General features: G+C 43.5%; 1 protein-coding gene across 1 annotated transcript in view; it reads left to right on the forward strand.

The window, feature by feature from the left end:
- LOC112235230 (SH3 domain and tetratricopeptide repeat-containing protein 2) overlaps positions 1-5,471 on the forward strand; it is a 43,765-nt gene extending 38,294 nt beyond the window's left edge. The window contains exon 26 of the mRNA XM_042326323.1: positions 5,148-5,471. Within this exon, the coding sequence (XP_042182257.1) occupies positions 5,148-5,471 (324 nt within the window). The remainder of the gene's footprint in view (positions 1-5,147) is intronic.
- The last annotated feature ends 19,010 nt before the right edge of the window (positions 5,472-24,481 follow it).

Consider the following 24,481-nt stretch of genomic DNA (forward strand, 5'->3'; position numbering starts at 1 on the left):
AAGCTAACTGCTCAGATGGGTGAGGGCATACAAGCTAACTGCTCAGATGGGTGAGGGCATACAAGCTAACCGCTCAGATGGGTGAGGGCATACAAGCTAACTGCTCAGATGGGTGAGGGCATACCAGCCAACTGCTCAGATGGGTGAGGGCATACAAGCTAACCGCTCAGATGGGTGAGGGCATACAAGCTAACTGCTCAGATGGGTGAGGGCATACAAGCTGCTGCTCAGATGGGTGAGGGCATACAAGCTAACCGCTCAGATGGGTGAGGGCATGGGTGCTCAGATGGGTGAGGGCATACAAGCTAACTGCTCAGATGGGTGAGGGCATACAAGCTAACTGCTCAGATGGGTGAGGGCATACAAGCTAACTGCTCAGATGGGTGAGGGCATACAAGCTAACTGCTCAGATGGGTGAGGGCATACAAGCTAACTGCTCAGATGGGTGAGGGCATACAAGCTAACTGCTCAGATGGGTGAGGGCATACAAGCTAACCGCTCAGATGGGTGAGGGCATACAAGCTAACCGCTCAGATGGGTGAGGGCATACAAGCTAACTGCTCAGAATGGTGAGGGCATACAAGCTAACCGCTCAGATGGGTGAGGGCATACAAGCTAACCGCTCAGATGGGTGAGGGCATACAAGCTAACTGCTCAGATGGGTGAGGGCATACAAGCTAACCGCTCAGATGGGTGAGGGCATACAAGCTAACTGCTCAGATGGGTGAGGGCATACAAGCTAACCGCTCAGATGGGTGAGGGCATACAAGCTAACCACTCAGATGGGTGAGGGCATACAAGCTAACCGCTCAGATGGGTGAGGGCATACAAGCTAACCACTCAGATGGGTGAGGGCATACAAGCTAACCACTCAGATGGGTGAGGGCATACAAGCTAACCACTCAGATGGGTGAGGGCATACAAGCTAACCGCTCAGATGGGTGAGGGCATACAAGCTAACCGCTCAGATGGGTGAGGGCATACAAGCTAACCGCTCAGATGGGTGAGGGCATACAAGCTAACCGCTCAGATAGTGAGGGCCTTTAAGGAGGATTAATATGAGCTTTGCTCAACTCCTGCATCTTCTGGCCTCTCTGGTCTAAAAGGCTATCGAGGAGAGACGGCGAGGAGAAGGAAAGTGGATAAAAAATGTGCTTGATGAAATGAAACTCTCCATCTCTATTCGCTCTTCATCAGGCAAATTATGTTTACAGGATGGAATCCCAGAATAAATTAATAAAGTGATAACAACAAATGTAGGTAGTTGTGCAAGACATTTTATAGATAAAAGTAGCATATTGTTTTTAAATGTTTGCAAGCTTTTCTCCTTTTCTCTTCCATGATGAACTAATGATGCTTTCAAGACAACTGGGAATTCTGGAAAAAAAACAGGGTCAAAATTGATGTCAGTGATCTTCACGTCGGAAAGTCGGAGCTCTAGAACGATGCCAGTGTCCGACTTGGAATTCCGAGTTGATGAACATTCCAAACTATTTCTTCCAGCTGGTGCTGTTTTTTTTCAGAGTACCAGTTGTGTTGAACACACTAAAGTTGGAAGTCAGAGATTTTAGAGTTCCAGTTGTGTTGAACGCACTAAAGTTGGAAGTCGGAGATTTCCGAGTTCCAGTTGTGTTGAACGCACTAAAGTCGGAAGTCGGAGATTTCAGAGTTCCAGTTGTGTTGAACGCACTAAAGTCGGAAGTCGGAGATTTCAGAGTTCCAGTTGTGTTGAACGCACTAAAGTCGGAAGTCTGAGATTTCAGAGTCCCAGTTGTGTTGAACGCACTAAAGTCGGAAGTCTGAGATTTCAGAGTTCCAGTTGGGTTGAAAGCACTAAAGTCATAAGTCAGAGATTTCAGAGTTTCAGTTGTGTTGAACAAACTAAAGTCGGAAGTCGGAGATTTCAGAGTACCCAGTTGAGTTGAACGCACTAAAGTCGGAAGTCGGAGATTTCAGAGTTCCCAGTTGTGTTGAACGCACTAAAGTCGGAAGTCGGAGATTTCCGAGTTCCCAGGTGTTTTGAATGTGCTTCCTCACCAAAAGGAGGCTAATCGAGGATGGGAGGACTGTCTTCCATTTTCCTACTGACAAATTGACATGCTCCTCGACCACTTACTGGTTTCTGGTCAAGGAGGAGAGAAAACGGAGGAGAGAGGGCGGAGGACAGATTTTTGCCCATATGAGGCCAGAGTGGCCAATAGTGGTTGCCAATGAGATCAGCTGTGCATGTGATCTTAGCGCGTATTGATGGTTTACTGAGAGATCACCTCTTCATATGGTTCTCAATATTGGTTGCAACTGATGCAATGTTAACATTTCTAATCGCGTGTGATCTTTTATATACAAATATGGAACATGTCAGGCTTATGGGTCAATGCTTGACAACGCTTGAAATGCTACAACATGAAAAAACATTATCAAACATTTGCGGTCTGGCTTCAAATGAGTAGGCAGGAAAGGAGTGTGTGCTCTCCAGTGATTATCGTTATTGGTTTCTCCATCTATTTCTTCATTCGAGGAAAAATGTTGTGTTAAAAGCCCCTAGAAGAGTCTACACTCTCACGATCAAATGTACACATTGTTGTGTAGTACTGTGTAGTACTTGTGTAGTACTGTGTAGTACTTGTGTAGTACTGTGTAGTACTTCAACCAGTAGAGATCGTTGTTGTGCTGCTTGATTTCACTAAACCGGTATGTAACCTATTGTTTCACCACCTGATGGCAGTATACTATAATGTACTGTATGTCGAGTTCTGGTTCCAGCACCTCTCTATTGGCAAGAGCTTCTGGGGAAAGAGACAGAGGGATGGGGGGGGGGGGTTGTCATTAAATAGAAAAGAGTAACTTGAATCACTTGAAGACTGTTTTGCATGCAGAGACCTAAAGGTACTGTCTGAGCTTTAGTGATCAGGACTGTGCATGTTTGTAAGGAAGAAATCAATACTATTGAGTCAGTACCATATTTGGAGAGGGTCACAAATCTTGCTGCACACTGTGGTCTCTCTCTCTCTCTCTCTCTCTGTCTCTCTCTCTCTCACTCACTCACTCACTCACTCACTCACTCACTCACTCACTCACTCACTCACTCACTCACTCACTCACTCACTCACTCACTCACTCACTCTCTCTCACTCTCACTCTCACTCTCATTGTTGTGTTACTATATGCACAGACTTGACTGGCGTGTCTATAAGCCAGGTCAAACAGTGTTTGCATGCAGGGCTGCAGTGACATCCCTCTTTTCTATCCTAGAACTGTTGTACTGCTACCTTGTGTCATCATTCACCAGAGGAAAATGTTCAGAGAACAGTTGCTTTGGGCCTGCCATATTCCCTGTCTTAGGAGATGTGAGGAGACACGTGGTATTAGCAGTGGGCTGTTTTGTTCCAGTGAAAAGAAAATATTTTACACACTCCCCTTTTTACAAAACTGCCAACTCCAGACAACTCCATACAACAGCATCTAAACAGTCTGTGGGAGATGTGTGCTGGACATGAGCACATCACATGAGGTGCAGACTGAGTGTACTGTTTCATCTCTCCCTCTCTCTCTCGCTCCCCACTCTCTCCCCCCCTCTCTCCTTCTCCCCACTCTCTCCTTCTTTCTCATTTTTCATTGTGCTGATACCAGGAAGGCAGTTGGTTGTGTGAGTGACAGCAGAGTGGAGGAGTTTTGGAAACACTGTAGTGGTTAGCAGAATAGTGATGACTGGTGCTGAGAGAGGTGGAATTGACCCCCACACTCTTTCTCTCTACATACAACACACACACACACACACCTTTTACAAAGGTGCACAATGTGCTGTACTTTGGAATGCTATTGTGTGACAACTTAAAGACATGCTCCAGCACTTTGTCAACTAGTAATTATGTTTTAAACAAACCTCCCGCTATGGGCTGGATGTGTCAATGTGTAGTTCATCCATGCAAAACCTATGAGCAGAAATTACTATCTTACCTCAATTAGCCACAAAGTCCCTAGTTTGAAAGCAGCTGTTTTCTGGAAGCTGTGCAGTGCCATTTCCCCTAGCGATTCGAGTTCTAGCCAATGAGGCCTCAACCCCTGACGCACGCACGCACGTACACACACACACACACACACACACACACACACACACACACACACACACACACACACACACACACACACACACACACACACACACACACAAGCTCTGAATTTCATTTGGGGTTGATTGACAACGAGATATGGATCCCCTATGAGGGAAAGAAAGCTCTGACCTCTCTCTGTGAACTTACTGTAGCCAAGGCAAATACACGTACAACCTCTTAATTGGCTAAACATCAGCGCTTCATTATTACACTTCCATTGTCTCTTGCTATGTTCCACCCTTCCCTCTGCTGCGATGTCTTCCAGACTGTCGTTTTTGTGATTGACCATTTTCATAACAATAAGGGCAAGTTTGTTGTCGGACAACAATAGAATGTTCATGACTTAATGTGTACCAAAGATGGTTCCACGAAAGGCAATTTTTTCACAGAGGAGTAGGAGGAATCTGGTCTGAAACAAGTGGCGGAGAATGCGGGAATTTGACAACGTGGTCAGATTAGGGTTGACATTTACGCAGCATCAGCATCAGTTTGTCCTGGCCCAACAACCGCAACTGGCAGTTCAGGATGAATGCTGGAGGAGCAGTTCCTACAAAATGTCTGCCTGGTTGAGGAAATCAGGAATCAACGAGGAGGAACGCCTACCGAATCGCATCCAAACCAGTTTTTAAAAAAGCTAACAGAGGATGTCGACATGGAAACCAGTCATTAATAAAGCTAACGGAGGATGTCGACATGGGAACCAGTCATTAATAAAGCTAACGGAGGATGTCGACATGGAAACCAGATTTTAATAAAGCTAACGGAGGATGAGGACAAGGAAACCAGTTCTTAATAAAGCTAACGGAGGACAATGACATGGAAACCAGTTTTTAATAAAGCTAACGGAGGATGTCGACATGGAAACCTACTTCTGCACGTTTGAACGGACAGCACTCTGGGAAGGGTGGCCAACGGAGAAGTGGGCGAGTCTTCAGGCCCCGTTCCTGTCCGGAAGGAGTATTATGAACGCAACGTAGAACAGGCGGCTAACCACGACGGTCTCAAACGGGAGATACTCCGCCTCTATGGGTACAGCCAGGCCCGGTGGACCCAACTGGTCCCCCGAGCCCAGATGACCTACTGCACATCATCAGGGTATGGCTCCTAACCGACGGATATACCCTCTCCATCGTAGACAAAGTGGTCATGGATCGCTTCTTAAGTGCGCTACCCCACAACATGAAGAAGGCTGTGAGTCTTTGCAAGCCCCAGACCTTGGAGGACCCCCTGGAAGCAATGGAGGCTCATCAGAATACTGAGGCCCTGCTGAAGGGTAGCCGGGTTGAGTCGGGGAACCATCTAAGGGGACGGCCCACAGCTGATGACCGCAGGGGGATAGAGACTAAAGGAGGTGTGTAATGTTTGATATTCCCTGGAGTGTGTAAACCTGTATTTTTTATTAGCATAGCATTTCTGTATGTTTTCTATAGTTATGTTCTTGAAAATCTTTCAATTTAGCAATTCGGCCACTCGGAGGCCACTTGGGTACATTTCGGCAAATCGTGAAGGACACCTCGGTGACTTCAAACTAAATGTCATGTAGCTTGCTCATTCTTCAAGTTACCATTCTGAAACTTTGCACACACACTGGTGCCATCTTGTGGACGCCATTGGAATTACAATCAGAGTCATGGGACCTTTCTGTTGCATTTCCAATATGGTGCTAGAAAAAAACAGTTGTTTTGCTTTGTATTTTCTTCTACCAGATCTGTGGTGTTATATTCTCCTACATTCAATTCACATTTCCATACATTTCAAAGTGTTTCCTTTCAAATGCTACCAAGAATATGCGTATCCTTGCTTCAGGGCCTGAGCAACAGGCAGTTAGATTTGGGTATGTCATTTTAGGTGAAAATGTAAAAAAATGGAACTATCCCTAAGAAGTTTTAAAGTAACTAGTGATCCATTTGTTAAAGTGGCCAGTGATTGGATCTCCATGTAGGCAGCAACCTCTCTGAGTTATTGATTGCTGTTTAGCAGTCTGATCGCCTTGTGGTAGAAGCTGTTCTTCGTTCTCTCGGTCCCAGCTTTGATGCACCTGTCCTGACCTCGCCTTCTAGATGGTAGCGGTGTGAACAGGCAGTGGCTCGGGTGGTTGTTGTCTTTGATGATCTTTTTGCCTTCCTGTGACATCAGGTGCTATAGGTGTCATGGAGGGCAAGTAGTTTGCCCCCGGTGATGCATTGTGCAGACCCCGCCAACCTCTGGAGAGCCTTGCGGTTGAGTGCGGAGCAGTTGCCACACCAGGCTGTGATACAGCCCAACAAGATGCTCTCGATTGTGGATCTGTAAAAGTTAGTCAGGTTTTTGGGTGACAAGACACATTTCTTCAGCCTCCTGAGGTTGAAGAAGACACCAGCTTGGTGTCTGCTTGAGGGGGAATGTACACAGCTGTGACGATAACTGACGAGAATTCTCTTGGAAAGTAATACGGCCGGCATTTCATTGTGAGGAATTCTAGGTCGGGTGAGCAGAAGGACTTGAGTTCCTGTATGTTGTTATGATTACACCATGAGTCAGTAATCACAAAGCATACACCCCCGCCATTCCTCTTCCCAAAGAGTTGTGTTTATCCTTGTAGGCGCGATTCCGACAACATATCCAGAGAGAGCAATGTTTCTGTGAAATAGAGAATGTTTCAATCTCTGGTGTCTCTCTGGAAGGCCAACCTTGCTCGAATTTCGTCTACCTTGTTGTCAAGAGACTGGCATTGGCGGGTAGTATACTGGGGAGCTGTGGGCGATGTGAACATCTACGGAGCCTGACCAGGAGGCCGCTCCATCAGCCCCTTCTGCGGCGCTGTTGTCTTGGGTCGGCTTCTGGGATTAGATCCATTGTCCTGGGTGGTAGTCCAAACAGAGGACGTCGCTCTTTTATCCAAAGTTCTTCCCGGCTGTATGTAATAAGACTTAAGATTTCCTGGGGTAAAAAAACTGCAGATTCCTAAGGACTCAAAGCGAGGCGACCATCTCTGTCTGCGCCATCTTGATACATCACATCCACTCTCCACCAACTTCACTGCTCACCTACAAATCTCTCCATGTCCTGGCTCTTTCTTACCTATCTGACATCCTGCACATCTCAATCCCCTGTCACTCACTCTACACATCTGACTCCGGCTTCCATATCACCCCCAACACTAGACTCCTGGCCACTGGGGACCTTTTCTTCAGTGCCTTCAGCTCAGCTGCACTTCTCTGAAACTCCTGAAACTCCTGGAACATCATCGCTCAGACAACACCTATGTCTATTAATGATTTCAAGGTTTTAATATTAACCTACAAGACATTGTATGGACTTGCTCCAACTGCCATACATGATGTAACCTACACGCACGCTACAGTCACAAGACGCAGGCCTCCTTATTGTCCCTACAATTTCAAAGGAACAGCTGGAAGCAGGGCTTTCTCCTATAGACCTCATTTATGGACTGGTCTGCCGATCCATTTGAGAGATGTAGTCTCGGTCTCAACCTATAAGTCTCTTCAATAGGTCCTATGATTGTGGCTCTATAGTGTGAATGTGAACGGCAAGGCACTTGCTGTCTCTGCCTGGCCGGCTTTCTACTCACCCCTGGGATTCTGTGCCTCTGACCCTATTCCGGAGGCTATGCTTGGGCTTGTCTCATGGTAGTAAGTTAGGGGTCTGTTGATTTCCCTTGAGTGGTTTGGGGGTGTGCTTTGGCAAAGTGGGTGGTGTTTATCCTGCTTGATTGGCCCTGTCCGGGAGTCATTTTGAATGGGGCCACAGTTTCCCATTCCCCCTGTCTCAGTCCCCAGTAACTATGCTGAAATAGCCTATTTATCGGGGGCTAGGGTCAGTCTGTCCTATCTGGTGTACAGTTGTGGCCAAAAGTTTTGAGAATGACACAAATATTAATTTTCACAAAGTTTGCTACTTCAGTGTATTTAGATAATTTTGTCAGATGTTACTATGGAATACTGAAGTATAATTATAAGCATTTCATAAGTGTCAAAGGCTTTTATTGACAATTAGATGAAGTTGATGCAAAGAGTCAATATTTGCAGTGTTGACCCTTCTTTTTCAAGACCTCTGCAATCCACCCTGGCATGCTGTCAATTAACTTATGGGCCATATTCTGAATGATGGCAGCCCATTCTTGCATAATCAATGCTTGAAGTTTGTCAGAATTTGTGGGGTTTTGTTTGTCCACCTGCCACTTGAGGATTGACCACAAGTTCTCAATGGGATTAAGGTCTGGGGAGTTTCCTGGCCATGGACCCAAAATATCAATGTTTTGTTCCCTTAGCCACTTAGTTACAGTGGGGAGAACAAGTATTTGATACACTCCCGATTTTGCAGGTTTTCCTACTTACAAAGCATGTAGAGGTCTGTAATTTTTATCATAGGTATACTTCAACTGCGAGAGACGGAATCTAAAACAAAAATCCAGAAAATCACATTGTATGATTTTTAAGTAACTAATTTGTATTTTATTACATGACATAAGTATTTTAGATTCCGTCTCTCACAGTTGAAGTGTAACCATAAAAAAACTTATTTGAATGACAATACAGTGCCACCGACGCGATCCGCTACCGAAGACTGTGGGCTCTCCTTCTCCGTGGCCGACATGAGTAAAACATTTAAACGTGTTAACCCTCGCAAGGCTGCTGACCCAGACGGCATCCCTAGCTGCGTCCTCAGAGCATGGGCAGACCAGCTGGCTGTTGTGTTTACGGACATATTCAATCAATCCCTATCCCAGTCCACTGTCCCCACATGCTTGAAGATGGCCACCATTGTTCCTGTTCCCAAGAAAGCTAAGGTAACTGAATTAAATGACTATGGCCCCGTAGCACTCACTTCTGTCATCATGAAGTTCTTTGAGAGACTAGTCAAGCATCATATCACCTCTACCCTACCTGTCACCCTAGACCCACTTCAATTTGGTTAACGGCCCAATAGGTCCACAGATGATGGAATTGCCATCACACTGCACACTACCCTATCCAATCTGGACAAGAGGAATACCTATGTAAGAATGCTGTTCATTGACTACAACTCAGCATTCAACACTACAGTACCCTCCAACTCATCAAACTCAGGAGGCTGAAGAAATTCGGCTTGTCACCAAAAGCACTCACAAACTTCTACAGATTTACTTTCTGAAGACACTGTATATTTAAAAACAAATGGTTGTTTCTCTGTAATACTACTAGCTAGCAAACCATTTTATGAAGTTGTCTTTAGCTAGCTAGGTCCCTATCTCCCGACCTCATAACTAGCTCCCGACCTCATAATAAGCCATTTCAGGCTATTAATCAAGTTCGGGTAGCTTGTCTAACTATCTTAGCTGGCATTCCTGCAGGCAAGATTGGTAGACTTTAGAAAAGCAAGCAATTACTAAATTTACTGAAAAAGACACAGATTTCTTTCAAACGTTTATCCAGATTTTAGCAGTGAAGCATATTTAGTTTCCTTAATAAAGAAATAACCACCAGTCAGCAGGATACAGACAGCAGAAGAGGTATGCTTAGATAGAAATAGAGTTATGCATAATAACTATGGTTCTAGATCGCAGGAAATAGCTGTTTCAGGTGTTTGAAAAATGCAACATTCTCCAATTTATGGACTGGGGGCACCCCCCAGCCACCCTCACTTACTTTGTGCCCCCTCAGATTTTTGGGGTGCATGACGCCCCTGTGTGTGTGTGTGCCAGCTGTGACTGTGACCCACCCTCAGTGTTTCTGCTCTGTATAGCTCTGCTTGTTTGAGCAGAGAGCTGATTATTACAACAACACATTTTCACAAACACTGGATAGCTTTAATCTCAAGTTTTACAGATGATGTATTCTGGTTGATAAAAATATGATGTATACTGTAGTGTAGTCAAAACATGTCAAGATGTCCGTTGAAAACTTCCCATAAGCAACAGTGAGTCACATTCTGTGTTTATCCTATTGGGTACTGAACATTGAAAATACCTTTAAGTGTTGGTTTTCTCCAGGGAAATATTTCAAAAATATATATAAAAAGTGTATAATTGGATATAAAGGACTGCTAGAAATGTTACTTAAATATATTGATTTTATCTCAAATTCAGTGAAACAGAAAGCCAGCCATAAATTTTAAAAAGAGGTCCTAGTACTCCTGTTGTGAAGACCTGGGGAGGTAATGGAGGCTTTGCTGACTTGCCAGGAGCATCAGTGATGACACACACACACACAAACAGACAGTGATGAGCAGTCAGAGGTCCTCATCAGCAGGTTAAATAATGAATGAGTTACTTTAACTTCATTCCACTGTCATCACATCTCAAAAGGAGCCATTTCCCTCCTCTCTGATTCACAGAACTGGCTTGAGAGTAGTAAAGAATACGGTAGGAAGGACAAACTCAACATAGACACTTGCGGCCAGTTTCCTGCTTAAATAATTATCAGACCCTTTTTTCAATTTTCGCCCAAATCTAACTGCCTGTAGCTCAGGACCTGAAGCAAGGATATGCATATTCTTGGTACCATTTGAAAGGAAACACTTTGAAGTTTGTGGAAATCTGAAATGAATGTATGAGAATATAACACATTAGATCTGGTAGAAGATAATACAAAGAAAAAAACATGTCTGGGAAGTAAACATTAAACCACTTTTACTGACTAAATAATAATACTTTTTTTCAACAGGGCAGCAGGGTAGCCTAGTGGTTAGAGAGTTGCACTAGTAACCGAAAGGTTGCAAGTTCAAATCCCTGAACTGACAAGATATAAATCTGTTGTTTTGCCCCTGAACAGGCAGTTAACCCACTTTTCCTAGGCCGTCATTGAAAATAAGAATTTGTTCTTAACTGACTTGCCTAGTTAAATAAAGGTCAAATAAAAATAAAAACTTCTATAGTGCTTTTCATTCAAGAAATAATCTGAAACCACTTGAAAAAGAAAAACAAACAAGAATTTTAAAAAACAGCTGTACTGTATGATAGTCTCCCTTACGGTCTGATTTGAGTGTTTCAGACCTGAGATGGAGCGACAGTCTTGATAGTTATATTTGACCTCTGTTTATTCCTTCGCTGTTCGGATGTACTCTTTGCAGCATTGTCTGACAGGGTACAGCAATGTAAATCATGCTACAGTAAACAACAGCTTAATATTGTGCTGTAGATAGGACTCAGGGACAAAGGGGTGTGAGGGGGAGCTGAGGAGAGAGAGACAGACAAGAAGAGAGAGAGAGCGTATGTGTGTGTGTGTGGTTATTCAAGCACCAAACCCTGGGAGAGATGGGATATTTCATTGAGGATATATTCAACATGAAACGTTGTCATTGCTCTTTGCTTAGCGTCAGTCTCTGCTAGGGGAGAGTTTAGAGTTTAGCATTAGTGTCTGCTAGGGGAGAGTTTAGAGTTTAGCGTCAGTCTCTGCTAGGAGGCAGTTTAGAGTTTAGCATTAGTGTCTGCTAGGGGAGGTTTAGAGTTTAGCAGTGTTGCTAGAGAGTTTAGAGTTTAGCATTAGTGTCTGCTAGGGGAGAGTTTAGAGTTTAGCGTCAGTCTCTGCTAGGAGGCAGTTTAGAGTTTAGCATTAGTGTCTGCTAGGGGAGTTTAGAGTTTAGCGTCAGTCTCTGCTAGGAGGCAGTTTAGAGTTTAGCATTAGTGTCTGCTAGGGGAGTTTAGAGTTTAGCATTAGTGTCTGCTAGTTTTAGAGTTTAGCGTCAGTCTCTGCTAGGGGAGAGTTTAGAGTTTAGCATTAGTGTCTGCTAGGGAGAGTTTAGAGTTTAGCATTAGTGTCTGCTAGGGGAGTTTAGAGTTTAGCGTCAGTCTCTGCTAGGAGGCAGTTTAGAGTTTAGCATTAGTGTCTGCTAGGGGAGTTTAGAGTTTAGCGTCAGTCTCTGCTAGGAGGCAGTTTAGAGTTTAGCATTAGTGTCTGCTAGGGGAGTTTAGAGTTTAGCATCAGTCTGTGCATAGGGGAGTTTAAAGTTTAGCATCAGACTGCTAGGAGGGAGTTTAGAGTTCAGCATTAGTCTGCTAGGAGGGAGTTTAGAGTTTAGCATTAGTGTCTGCTAGGGAAGTTTAGAGTTTAGCTTGTGAAATGCCAAACTAAAGGAAACACTTGAGTAAATGAGGCATACAAGCACACTCTAAGGCCAAAAGTATGTGGACAGCTACTCGTCAAACATCTCATTCCAAAATCATGGGGATTAATATTGAGGGTATTCCACCCTTTGCTGCTACAAAAGCCTCCACTCTTCTGGGAAATCTTACCACTAGATGTTGGAACATTGCTGCAGGAACATGCTTCCATTCAGGCACAAGAGCATTAGTGAGGTCAGGCACTGATATTGGGCGATTAGGCCTGGCTAGAAATCGGCGATCCAATTCATCCCAAAGGTGTTTGGTGGGGTTGAGGTCAGGGCACTGTGCGGGGCAGTCAAGTTCTTCCACACCAATCTCAACAAACTATTTCAGTATGGACCTTGCTTTGTGCACGGGGGCATTGTCATGCTGAAACAGGAAAGGGCCTTCCCCAAACTGTTGCCACAAAATGGCAGGTCTAGCAGGGCAGAAATTTGACAAACTGACCTGTTGTAAAGCTGGCATCCTATGACGGTGCCACATTAAAAGTCACTGAGCTTTTCAGTGCGGGCCATTATTTGTCTATGACGATTGCATGGTTATGTGGTTGATTTTATACAGCTGTCAGCAATGGGTGTGGCTGAAATAGTTGAATCCACTCATCTGAAGGAGTTGTCCACGTACTTTTGGCCATGTAGATGTAGTGTATATTGAAGCAGGTGCTTCCATACAGGTATGGTTCCTGAGTTAATTAAGCATCAGCATTCCATTATACTTACGGCCACGTATAAAATGCCCAGTTGCCCATGGCTAGAAGAAAACATTACAGTGACTTTGAAAGAGGGGTTGCAAAGTAGCATGGAAGGTTTAAAGTGTGTGTGTTTCTACATCAGTCACCAGATCTCAACCCAACTGAACACTTATGGGAGATTCTGGAGTGGCTCCTGAGACAGTGTTTCTCATTGGAGAATGGTGTCGCATCCCTCCAATAGAGTTCCAGACTCTTGTAGAATCTATGCCAAGGTGCATTAAAGCTGTTCTGGCTCGTGGAGGCCCAGCACCCTATTAAGACACTTTATGTTGGTGTTTTGTTTATTTTGGCAGCTACCTGTATGTGTTGTATTTTATACATCTCAGGCCAGTAGTAAAAGCTTTGTCATGGGTAATGCAATTCAGTGTTCCCGTTTCCAAGCCAGAAAACACGGTATTTATTTGCTGTTTCATCTGGTTAAATATGGCCACTGGACACATTCCAGTGGATACCTAACATTCACAAAGAATCATCTGGCAGAGAATAGGAAAATAATGTCCCCAAAATAAACTAAAAGAATGGAAAATGGAAATAGACAAATATAAACTTCCTTCAGATCTATTTTCAGTGGTTTTCAAGGTAATTTTGATGACGTTCACGGGTCAGAGCCTCAAACCATTCCACATTTGAATGGCTCTGTACAGTATATATGACAACACTGATTTCCTGGCCACACTGCAAAGAGTGACAAAGTTTACATTTACATAGTGACACATAAGAGGAGAGAGAAAGTCAGAGACAGAAAAGACACTAGAGATGGACACAGCTAAAAATCAAAGTTGACAAAGTGCATTACTTATACTGTGGCAGACCAGGGGGTTTGATCAAGACGTTTCCACTGATCAGACACCGGCAACTTGGGTACGGCACCCACCACCATCGGGCAGCTCCCTTGTGGTGTAACGATGTTGGCCTGCCCTGTCCGATACCGCTTTGTGTCGCCATGGACACAGGAGATTGACAAATCTCTACTAATGATATGCATATCCTGGTTTCTGAGCCAGAGTAGCAGGCCGTTTACTTTGGACACGATTTTTTAAAAACTTTGGACGTGAAAATACTGCCCCCTATCCCAAATAAGTTTTAAAGGAGAAGATGAAGGCCTGGTCAATACATTTCCCCACGGAACCAGAGTCCAATAGAGCTGTGGACACAAAACATGAATGACAGCCAGCCAGTGAAATTGTTACTATGAAAGATTTGGCGGAAAGGGATTTTTCCAACTTAATTGAGGAAAATAAGAACAATCCGAAATGTCTTTTTGATAGTCGCAAAGCTAACTAAAAAGCAGCATTCCCCAAGAGAGGATGGCTTTCACTTCATCAGCAATAAATTCATGAACTTCTTTGAGGAAAAGATCATGATCATTAGAAAACAAATTACGGAATCTGCGTATTCCTCCAAAGCTCAGTTGTCCTGAGTCCTCACAACTTTGCCAGGACCTAGGATCAAGAGAGACACTCAAGTGTTTTAGTACTATATCTTTTGACACAATGATGAAAATTTATCATGGCCTCTAAACCTTCGAGCTGCATACTGGACCCTATTCCAACTAAACTACTGAAAGAGCTGCTTCCTGTGCTTGGCCCTCCTATGTTGAACATAATACACGGCTCTCTATCCACCGGATGTGTACCAAACTCACTAAAAGTGGCAGCAATAAAGTCTGTCTTGGAAAAGCCAAACCTTGACCCAGCAACTCACTGACTTCCTGAAGACAAACAATGTAAATGAAATGCTTCAGTCTGGTTTTAGACCCCATCATAGCACTGAGACTGCACTTGTGAAGGTGGTAAATTACCTTTTAATGGCATCAGACCGAGGCTCTGCATCTGTCCTCGTGTTCCTAGACCTTAGTGCTGCTTTTGATACCATCGATCACCACATTCTTTTGGAGCGATTAGAAACCCAAATTATTCTACAAGTTCTGGCCTGGATTAGATCTTATCTGTGCGAAAGATATGTTTGTCTCGGTGAATGGTTTGTCCTCTGACAAATCAACTGTAAATTTCGGTGTTCCTCAAGGTTCCGTTTCAGGACCACTATTGTTTTCACTATATATTTTACCTCAAGGGGATGTCATTCAAAAACATAATGTTAACTTTCACCGCTATGCGGATGACACACAGCTGTACATTTCGATAAAACATGGTGAAGCCCCAAAATTGCCCTTGCTAGAAGCTTGTGTTTCAGGCATAAGGAAGTGGATGGCTGCAAACTTTCTACTTTTAAAAACTTGGACAAAACTGAGATGCTTGTTCTAGTGCCCAAGAAACAAAGAGATCTTCTGTTGAATCTGACAATTAATCTTAATGGTTGTACAGTCGTCTCAAATAAAACTGTGAAGGACCTCAGCGTTACTCTGGACCCTGATCTCCCTTTTGACAAACATATCAAGACTGTTTCAAGGACAGCTTTTTTCCATCTACGTAACATTGCAAAATTCAGAAAATTTCTGTCCAAAAATTATGCAGAAAAACTCATCCATGCTTTTGTTACTTCTAGGTTAGACTACTGCAATGCTCTACTTTCTGGCTGCCCGGAAAAAGCACTTCAGTTAGGACTAAATACGGCTGCTAGAATCATGACTAGAACCAAAAAATTTGATCATATTACTCCAGTGCTAGCCTCCCTACACTGGCTTCCTGTTAAAGCAAGGGCTGATTTTAAGGTTTTACTGCTAAACTACAAAGCATTACATGGGCTTGCTCCTACCTATCTTTCCGATTTGGTCCTGCCGTACATACCTACACGTACGCTACGGTCACAAGACGCAGGCCTCCTAATTGTCCATAGAATTTCTAAGCAAACAGCTGGAGGCAGGGCTGTCTCCTCTAGAACTCCATTTTCATGGAATGGTCTGCCTTCCCATGTGAGAGACGCAGACTCGGTCTCAAACTTTAAGTCTTTACTGAAGACTCATCTCTTCAGTAGGTCATATGATTGAGTCTGGCCCAGGAGTGTGAAGGTGAACGGAAAGGCTCTGGAGCATCGAACCGCCCTTGCTCTCTCTGCCTGGCAGGTTCCCCTCTCTCCACTGGGATTATCTGCCTCTAACCCTGTTATAGGGGCTGAGTCAATGGTTTACTGGTGCTCTTCCATGCCATCCCTAGGAGGGGTGCATCACTTGAGTGGGTTGAGTGGTTGAAGACATCCCTCTAGTGGTGTGGGGGCTGTGCTTTGTCAAAGTGGGTGGGGTTATATCCTGCCTGTTTTGCCCTGTCCGGGGGTATCTTCGGATGGGGCCACAGTGTCTCCTGACCCCTCCTGTCTCAGCCTCCAGTATTTATGCTGCAGTAGTTTATGTGTATGGGGGCTAGGCTCAGTCTGATATATCTGAAGTACTTCTCCTGTCTTATCCGGTGTCCTGTGTGAATTTCAGTATGCTTTCTTTAATTCTCTCTTTCTCTCTTTCGTTCTTCTTTCTCTCGGGGGACCTGAGCCCTAGGACCATGCCTCAGGACTACCTGGCATGATGACTCATTGCTGTCCCCAGTCTACCGGGCCGTGCTGCTGCTCCAGTTTCAACTGTTCTGCTTGCGGCTATGGAACCCTGACCTGTTCACCGGATATTGCTACCTGTCCCAGACCTGCTGTTTTCAACTCTCTAGAGACAGCAGGAGCGGTAGAGATACTCTTAATGATCGGCTATGAAAAGCCAACTGACATTTACTCCGGAGGTGCTGATTTGTTGAACCCTCGACAACTACTGTGATTATTATTATTTGACCATGCTGGTCATTTATGAACATTTGAACATCTTGGCCATGTTCTGTTATAATCTTCACCCGGCACAGCCAGAAGAGGACTGTCCATCCCTCATAGCCTGGTTCCTCTCTAGGTTTCTTCCTAGGTTTTGGCCTTTCTAGGGAGTTTTTCCTAGCCACCATGCTTCTACACCTGCATTGCTTGCTGTTTGGGATTTTAGGCTGGGTTTCTGTACAGCACTTTGAGATATCAGCTGGTGTAAGAAGTGCTTTATAAATTCATTTGATTTGATAATGATGGAATACTCACGCCAGTCAGCAGAGAAATAACCGTGGCAACCTTGGACATCTTGGTGTTGGGTTCCCAAATGATGAGTGAAACTGAAGGGGGCACTGGAGAGGGTGCACTGGAGTAGGAAGCCAAGGAATTTCAATGGAGTCCCATCATATTTGTCCTGGAGGGAGAATTAGGCATCGCTGACCAGAATGTACTGCTGAATGGGCTGGGGTACTGGCTCGCTTTGTCGGCTTGTGGTAGAGAATCCTCTGCTTTTTGAAGATGACGCCCCTTGAGTAATGTCGACTCATTGAAGAACACGGAGGACCTCATCCATAGCCGTCCCCAAATGAGCCAGCTGGTCATGGTGTTGACGAAGTAGGTGTCCCTGTTCGCCAACCATCTGGTAGATGTCTTGGTTATCTGCTTCTTCCACTTCTAGAGATAGTATTCTGTAATGTAGTACAGGGAATCAGAAAGCAGTTGCAGTTAGGGAGTTTAATAATAGTGAACATGGTGCGATACAAAACAAGGCTGGCATATGACATAGAAACATGATGACTGATAACAAAAGAGTGCTATATAAAGGGTAAGTAGTCAAGGGACTAATGATGTCCAGGTGTGACTGATGATGAGATGCAGATGTGCATAGTTATGGTTGCCAGGTGTGCGTAAAGATGGGTTGCCAGGACTGGTGGTTAGTACCGGAGCGGCAGAGAGGGAGTGGACAGGGCACACTGACCTACACACAATACCCCATAATGTCAATGTGGAATTATGCTTTTTGAAATGTATTTTTTTAATGTAATGTTGAGGGGCTTCCTGATTGGTGCATCGGTCTAAGGCACTCTATCGCAGTGCTTGAGGAGTCGCCACGGACCTGGGTTCGATCACTGTGTCGCATTCGGCTGCGACCGGGAGGCCCACGAAGCAGCGCACAGTTGGCCCAGCATCATCCGGTTTAGGGAAGGGTTTGGCCAGCCGGAATGTCCTTGTCCAATCATGCTCTAGTGATTCTTGTGGCAGGCCAGGAGAATGCACGCTAACACGGTCCCGAGTTGTACGGTGTTTCCTCCGACAAATTGGTGTGGCTGGCTGCCGGGTTAAGCGAGCAATGTGTCAAGAAGCAGTGTGGCTTAGCAGGGTCGTGTTTCAGAGGACGCATGGCTCTCGAACATTCGCCTCTCAACGCATCTGTACGAGAGTTGCAGCAATGGGATAACACTGTAACTACCAATTGGATATCACGACATTGGGGATAACTTTTCTTTTAAGATATAAAATAAAATGTTGGATCTTGAATCAATAAGTATTTAACCACTTTGTTATGGCAATCCTAATTATGTTAATTTGCTTAACTTCTTGTGGCTGCAATCCCGTTAACAGGATAATTTTCATCAACAACCACTGAATTGCATAGCACCACATTCAAATAATATTACTAAAAATATTTCTATTAATGAAATCACAAATGCAATATAGCAAAACACTGCTTAGCCTTTTGTTAATCCACCTGTCGTGTCAGATTTTGAAAAAATTCTTTGCAGCGAAAGCAATCCAAGTGTTTGTGTAAGTTTATCGATCGCTCGACAAAAGATTATGAACACCAAGCATCATGTAGCTTGGTCAATAATCAGAAAAGCAGTCAAATTAATTGTTTACCTTTGATGATCTTCGGATGTTTTCACTCACAAGACTCCCAGTTACACAATAAATGTTCCTTTTGTTCCATAAAGATGATTTTTTATATCCAAAATACCTCCGTTTGTTTGGCGCGTTATGTTCAGAAATCCACAGGAAAGAGTGGTCACGACAACACAGACAAATTCCAAATAGTATCCGTAATGTTCACAAAAACATGTCAAACGATTTTTTAAAATCAATCCTCAGGTTGTTTTTAAAATATATAATCGATAATATATAAACCGCAACTGTCTTTTTCAGGAGGAGAGGGAAAGGCAATGGCTGCCCAAACTCTGTTGCGCATACAAAACGCTGGGTGTTTTCTATCCAATACTAATAATAATATGCATATATTAGCAACTGAGACTGAGTGGCAGGCCGTTTACTTTGGGCAACTTATTCATCCAAGCTACTCAATACTGCCCCCCAGCCATAAGAAGTTAACAAGTCACATAATAGGTTGCATAATAGGTTGACTACTTTATCTCTGTACCCCACACATGATATTATCTGTAAGGTCCCTCAGTTGAGCAGTGAATTTCAAACACAGATTCAACCACAAAGGTCAGGGAGGTTTTCTAATGCCTCGAAAAGTAGATGTAGATGTGTCAACAACAAAAAAACAACAGACATTGAATATCCGTTTGAGCATGGTGAAGTTATTAATTCCACTTTGGATGGTGTATCAATACAATCGCTATGAAAATACAGACGTCCTTCCTAACTTAGTTGCCGGAGAGTAAGGAAACAGCTCAGGGATTTCACCATGAGGCTAATGGTGACTTTAAAACAGTTACAGAGTTTATTGGCTGTGATAGGAGAAAACCGAGGATAGATCAACAATGTTGTAGTTAGTCCACAATACTAACCTAATTGACAGAGTGAAAAGAAGGAAGCTTGTACAGAATAAAATATTCCAAAACATGCATCCTGTTTACAACAAGGCACTAAAGTAATACTGCAACAAATGTGTCAAAGAACTTAACTTTTTGTCCTGAAAACAAACTGTTCATTTCAATACAACACATTAATGAGCACCACTCTCCATATTTTCAAGCACAGGAGGTTGGTGATCGGGGAGGACGGGCTCATGGTAATGGCTGAAGCGGAACAGGAGGAATAGTATCAAACAATGCAAACACATGATTTCCATGTGTTTGATGCCATTCCATTTGCTCCGTTCACTGCTCAATTGAGGGATACGTTCCAGCCGTGTTGATGAGCCATACTTCCTTAAGCAGCCTCAACTGTTTTCTAGCATAGTGGTGGCTGAATCATGTTATGGGTATGCTTGTAATCACTAGGGACTGGTGGGTTTTCACAATAAAAAAGAAACAGAATGGAAGTAAGCACAGGCAAACCTGATTAAGATAGCTTTCTACCAGAAACTAGGAGATTAATTCACCTTTCAGCAGGACAATAACCTAAAACACAAGGCCAAATCTACACTGGAGTTGCTTACCAAGAAGACAGTGAATATTCCTGAGTGGCCAAGTTACAGTTTTGACTTAAATCTACTTGATAATCCATGGCAATAACTAAAAATGGATGTGTAGCAATGATCAACAAACAATTTAACAGAGTTGAGAAGACTAATGGGCAAATTTCGGACAATCCATATCTGAAAAGCTCTTAGAGACTTATCTAGAAAGACTCACAGCTAAACATTTCCGGTCACAACTTATAGAGTTGTTTACGTGCTGCTGTGTGGTTTGTTGCTAACCTTACTTTGCTACCTGCCAACTTTACGGTTTTTACTTTTTAATTACCATTTTATATTTACATTTTTTCACTCGCTCAACTTTTTTCATTAAACTTTTTCACCCCGGATGCTTTATCTGGATGTGGTTCGTCAGGACCTCCACCAGCTGAAGCTAAGTAGTAACATTAACATTATGCCTTCTAATTGCAGTCGCTGTACTGAACGATCGCCTTATGACAAGGATAGCCGTGCTGCATGCCCAGCTTCAGACGCAATCGTTAGGCATGGGTAATTTAAGTGTAGGAAAGGATGAAACTGCGTCTGTGCCACCAATAAGTACAGATAGTAGTATTAATACCCTCACACAGTCCCCGCAGCCGGACAATTTTTTCATGGCTTCTGGAAGGAAATGCTGTAGGAATGCTCAACCGGTGTCGCTCATTCAGCCGACAGAATCTTTCAAACGGTTCTCCCCCTTAAGCAACGGGTCGGAGTCAGACGCCGAGCCTTCTCTGGTCTCTACTCCTCCCATTACGCCTCCCACCATTAGCTCTGACAAATTGAAAACTCTAGTCATTGGTGACTCCATTACCCGGAGCACTAGACTTATAATGTATCATCCAGTGATCATACTTTACCAGCGGGGCAGGGCTATCGGCGTTAAGGCTAATCTGAAGATGGTGCTGGCTAAGACTAAAACTGGCGAGTGTAAAGAGTATAGGGATATTGTTATCCACGTCAGCACCAACGATGTTAGGATGAAACAGTCAGAGGTCACCAAGCGCAACATAGCTTCAGCGTGTAAATCAGCTAAAAAGATGTGTTGGCATCAAGTATTTGTTTCTGCCCCCCTCCCAGTTAGGGGGAGTGATGAGCTCTACAGCAGAGTCTCACAACTCAATCGCTGGTTGAAAACTGTTTTCTGCCCCTCCCAAAAGATAGAATTTGTAGATAATTGGCCCTCTTTCTGGGACTCACCCACAAACAAGACCAAGCCTGGCCTGCTAAGGAATGACGAACTCCATCCTAGCTGGTGGGGTGCTCTCATCTTATCTACGAACATAGACAAGGCTCTAACTCCCCTTGCTCCACAATGTGATAGGGTGCAGGCCAAGCAGCAGGCTCTTTGCCAGCCTGCCAGCTTAGTTGAGTCTGCCACTAGCACAATCAGTGTAGTCAACTCAGCTATCCCCATTGAGACCGTATCTGTGCCTCAATCTAGGTTGGGCAAAACTAAACATGGCGGTGTTTCCCTTAGCAATCTCACTGGAATAAAGACCTCCTCCATTCCTGTCATTATTGAAAGAGATTGTGATATCTCACATCTCAAAATAGGGCTACTTAATGTTAGATCCCTCACTTCCAAGGCAGTTATTGTCAATGAACTAATCACTGATTATAATCTTGATGTGATTGTCCTGACTGAAACATGGCTTAAGCCTGATGAATTTACTGTGTTAAATGAGGCCTCTCCTCCTGGTTACACTAGTGACCAAATCCCCTGCGCATCCTGCAAAAGCGGAGGTGTTGCTAACATTTACGTTAGCAAATTTCAATGTACGCAAAAAAACAACTGCGTTTTTGTCTTATGACCTCCTGGTCATGAAATCTAGGCAGCCTACTCAATCACTTTTTATAGCGACTGTTTGCAGGCCTCCTGGGCCGCATGCGGCATCCCTCACTGAGTTTCCTGAATTCCTATCAGATCTTGCAGTCATGGCAGATAACATTCACATTTTTGGTGACGTTAATATTCACATGGAAAAGTCCACAGACGCACTCCAACAGACTTCGGAGCCATCATCGACTCAGTGGGTTTTGGACCTACTCACTGCCACAGTCATACTCTGGACCTAGTTTTGTCCTGTGGAATAAATGTTGCAGACCTTAATGTTTTTCCTCATAATCCTGGATTATCGGACCATCATTTTATTACGTTTGCAATCGCAACAAATAATCTGCTCAGATCCGAACCAAGGATCATCAAAAGCTATGCTATAAAAATAACCCAAAGATTCCTAGATGCCCTTCCAGACTCCTTCCACCTACCCAAGGACATCAGAGTACAAAAATCAGTTAACCACCTAACTGAGGAACTCAATTTAACCTTGCGTAATACCCTAGATGCAGTCGCACCCCTAAAAACAAAAAACATTTGTCATAAGAAACTAGCTCCCTGGGATACAGAAAATACCCGAGCCCTGACTCAAGCTTCCAGAAAATTGGAATGGAAATGGCGATACACCAAACTGGAAGTCTTCCGACTAGCTTGGAAAGACAGTACCATGCAGTATCGAAGAGCTCTCACTGTTGCTCGATCATCCTATTTATCCAATTTAATTGAGGAAAATAAGAACAATCAAAACTGTATCTTTGATACTGTCGCAAAGCTAACTAAAAAGCAGCATTCCCCAAGAGAGGATGGCTTTCACTTCAGCAGTGATAAATTCATGAGCTTTGATGAAAATATAAAAAAACTATCGCCCTATATCGAATCTTCCATTCCTCTCAAAACTTTTAGAAAAAGCTTTTGATGCAGCAACTCACTGCCTTCCTGAAGACAATCAATGTATACAAAACACTTCCGTCTGGTTTAAAACCCAATCATAGCACAATGACTGCACTTGTGAAAGTGGAAAACGACCTTTTAACTTGATATGGCTGGGGGCAGTATTGAGTAGCTTGGAGGAATAAGGTGCCCAGAGTTAACTGTCTGCTACTCAGGCCCAGTTGCTAATATATGCATATTATTAGCACATTTGGATAGAAAACACTCTGAAGTTTCTAAAACTTTTTGAATGACATCTGTGAGTATAACAGAACACATATGGCAGGCAAAAACCTGTCATATTGCACTTCCTAAGGCTTCCACTAGATGTCAACAGTCTTTAGAACCTTGTTTGATGCTTCTACTGTGAAGTGGGGGCGAATGAGAGGGGAATGAGTTAGAGGTCTGCCAGAGAGGCATGAGCTGACCACGCACATTCACGTGATAGTTAGCTTGCGTTCCATTGCTTTCCTACAGACAAAGGAATTCTCTGGTTGGAACATTATTGAAGATTTATGTTAAAAACATCCTAAAGATTGATTCTATACATCGTTTGACATGTTTCTACGGACTGTGATGGAGCTTTTTGACTTTTCGCCTGCACCTAGTGATTGCGTGTCATGAATTTGGATTACTGGGCTAAACGTGCGAACAAAAAGGAGGTATTTGGACATAAATTATGGACTTTATCGAACAAATGAAACATTTATTGTGGAACTGGGATTCCTGGGAGTGGAATTATAAGATCGTCAAAGGTAAGTGAATATTTATAATGCTATTTCTGACTTCTGTTGACTACACAACATGGCGGATATCTGTTTGGAGTGTTTTGGTCTCTGAGCGCTGTACTCAGATTTTTGCATGGTGTGCTTATTCGGTAAAGCTTTTTTGAAATCTGACACAGCGGTTGCATTAAGGAGAAGCGTATCTATAATTCCATGCTTAATAGTTCTATCTTTTATCAATGTTTATTATGAGTATTTCTGTAAATTGAAGTGGCTCTCTGCAAAATCACCCGGATGTTTTGGAACTACTGAACATAACACGGCAATGTATACTGAGATTTTTTTATATGAACTTTATCGGACAAAGCATACATGTATTGTGTAACATGAAGTCCTATGAGTGTCATCCGATGAAGATCATCAAAGGTTAGTGATTAATTTAGCTCTATTTCTGCTTTTTGTGACTCTTGTGGCTGTGTTTTCCCATGACTAGGCACTCACCTAACATAATCGTTTGGTTTGCTTTCTTTGTAAAGCCTTTTTGAAATCGGAAACTGTGGTGGGATTAACAACAAGTGTATCTTTAAAATGGTGTAAAATACTTGTATGTTTGAGGAATTTTCTGTTGTTTTGAATTTGGCACCCTGCATTTTCACTGGCTGTTGTCATATCTATCCCGTTAGCGGGATCTCAGCCCAAAGATGTTTTAATGGCATCAGACCGAGGCTCTGCATCTGTCCTCGTGCTCCTAGACCTTAGTGTCTGCATTTGATACCATCGACCACCACATGCTTTTGGAGAGATTGGAAACCCAAATTGGTCTACATGGACAAGTTCTGGCTTGGTTTAGATCTTATCTGTCTGAAAGATATGTTTGTCTCTGTCGATGGTTT

This window comes from Oncorhynchus tshawytscha, linkage group LG08 (assembly GCF_018296145.1).
Source record: "Oncorhynchus tshawytscha isolate Ot180627B linkage group LG08, Otsh_v2.0, whole genome shotgun sequence".
NCBI classification, from domain to species: Eukaryota; Metazoa; Chordata; class Actinopteri; order Salmoniformes; family Salmonidae; genus Oncorhynchus; species Oncorhynchus tshawytscha.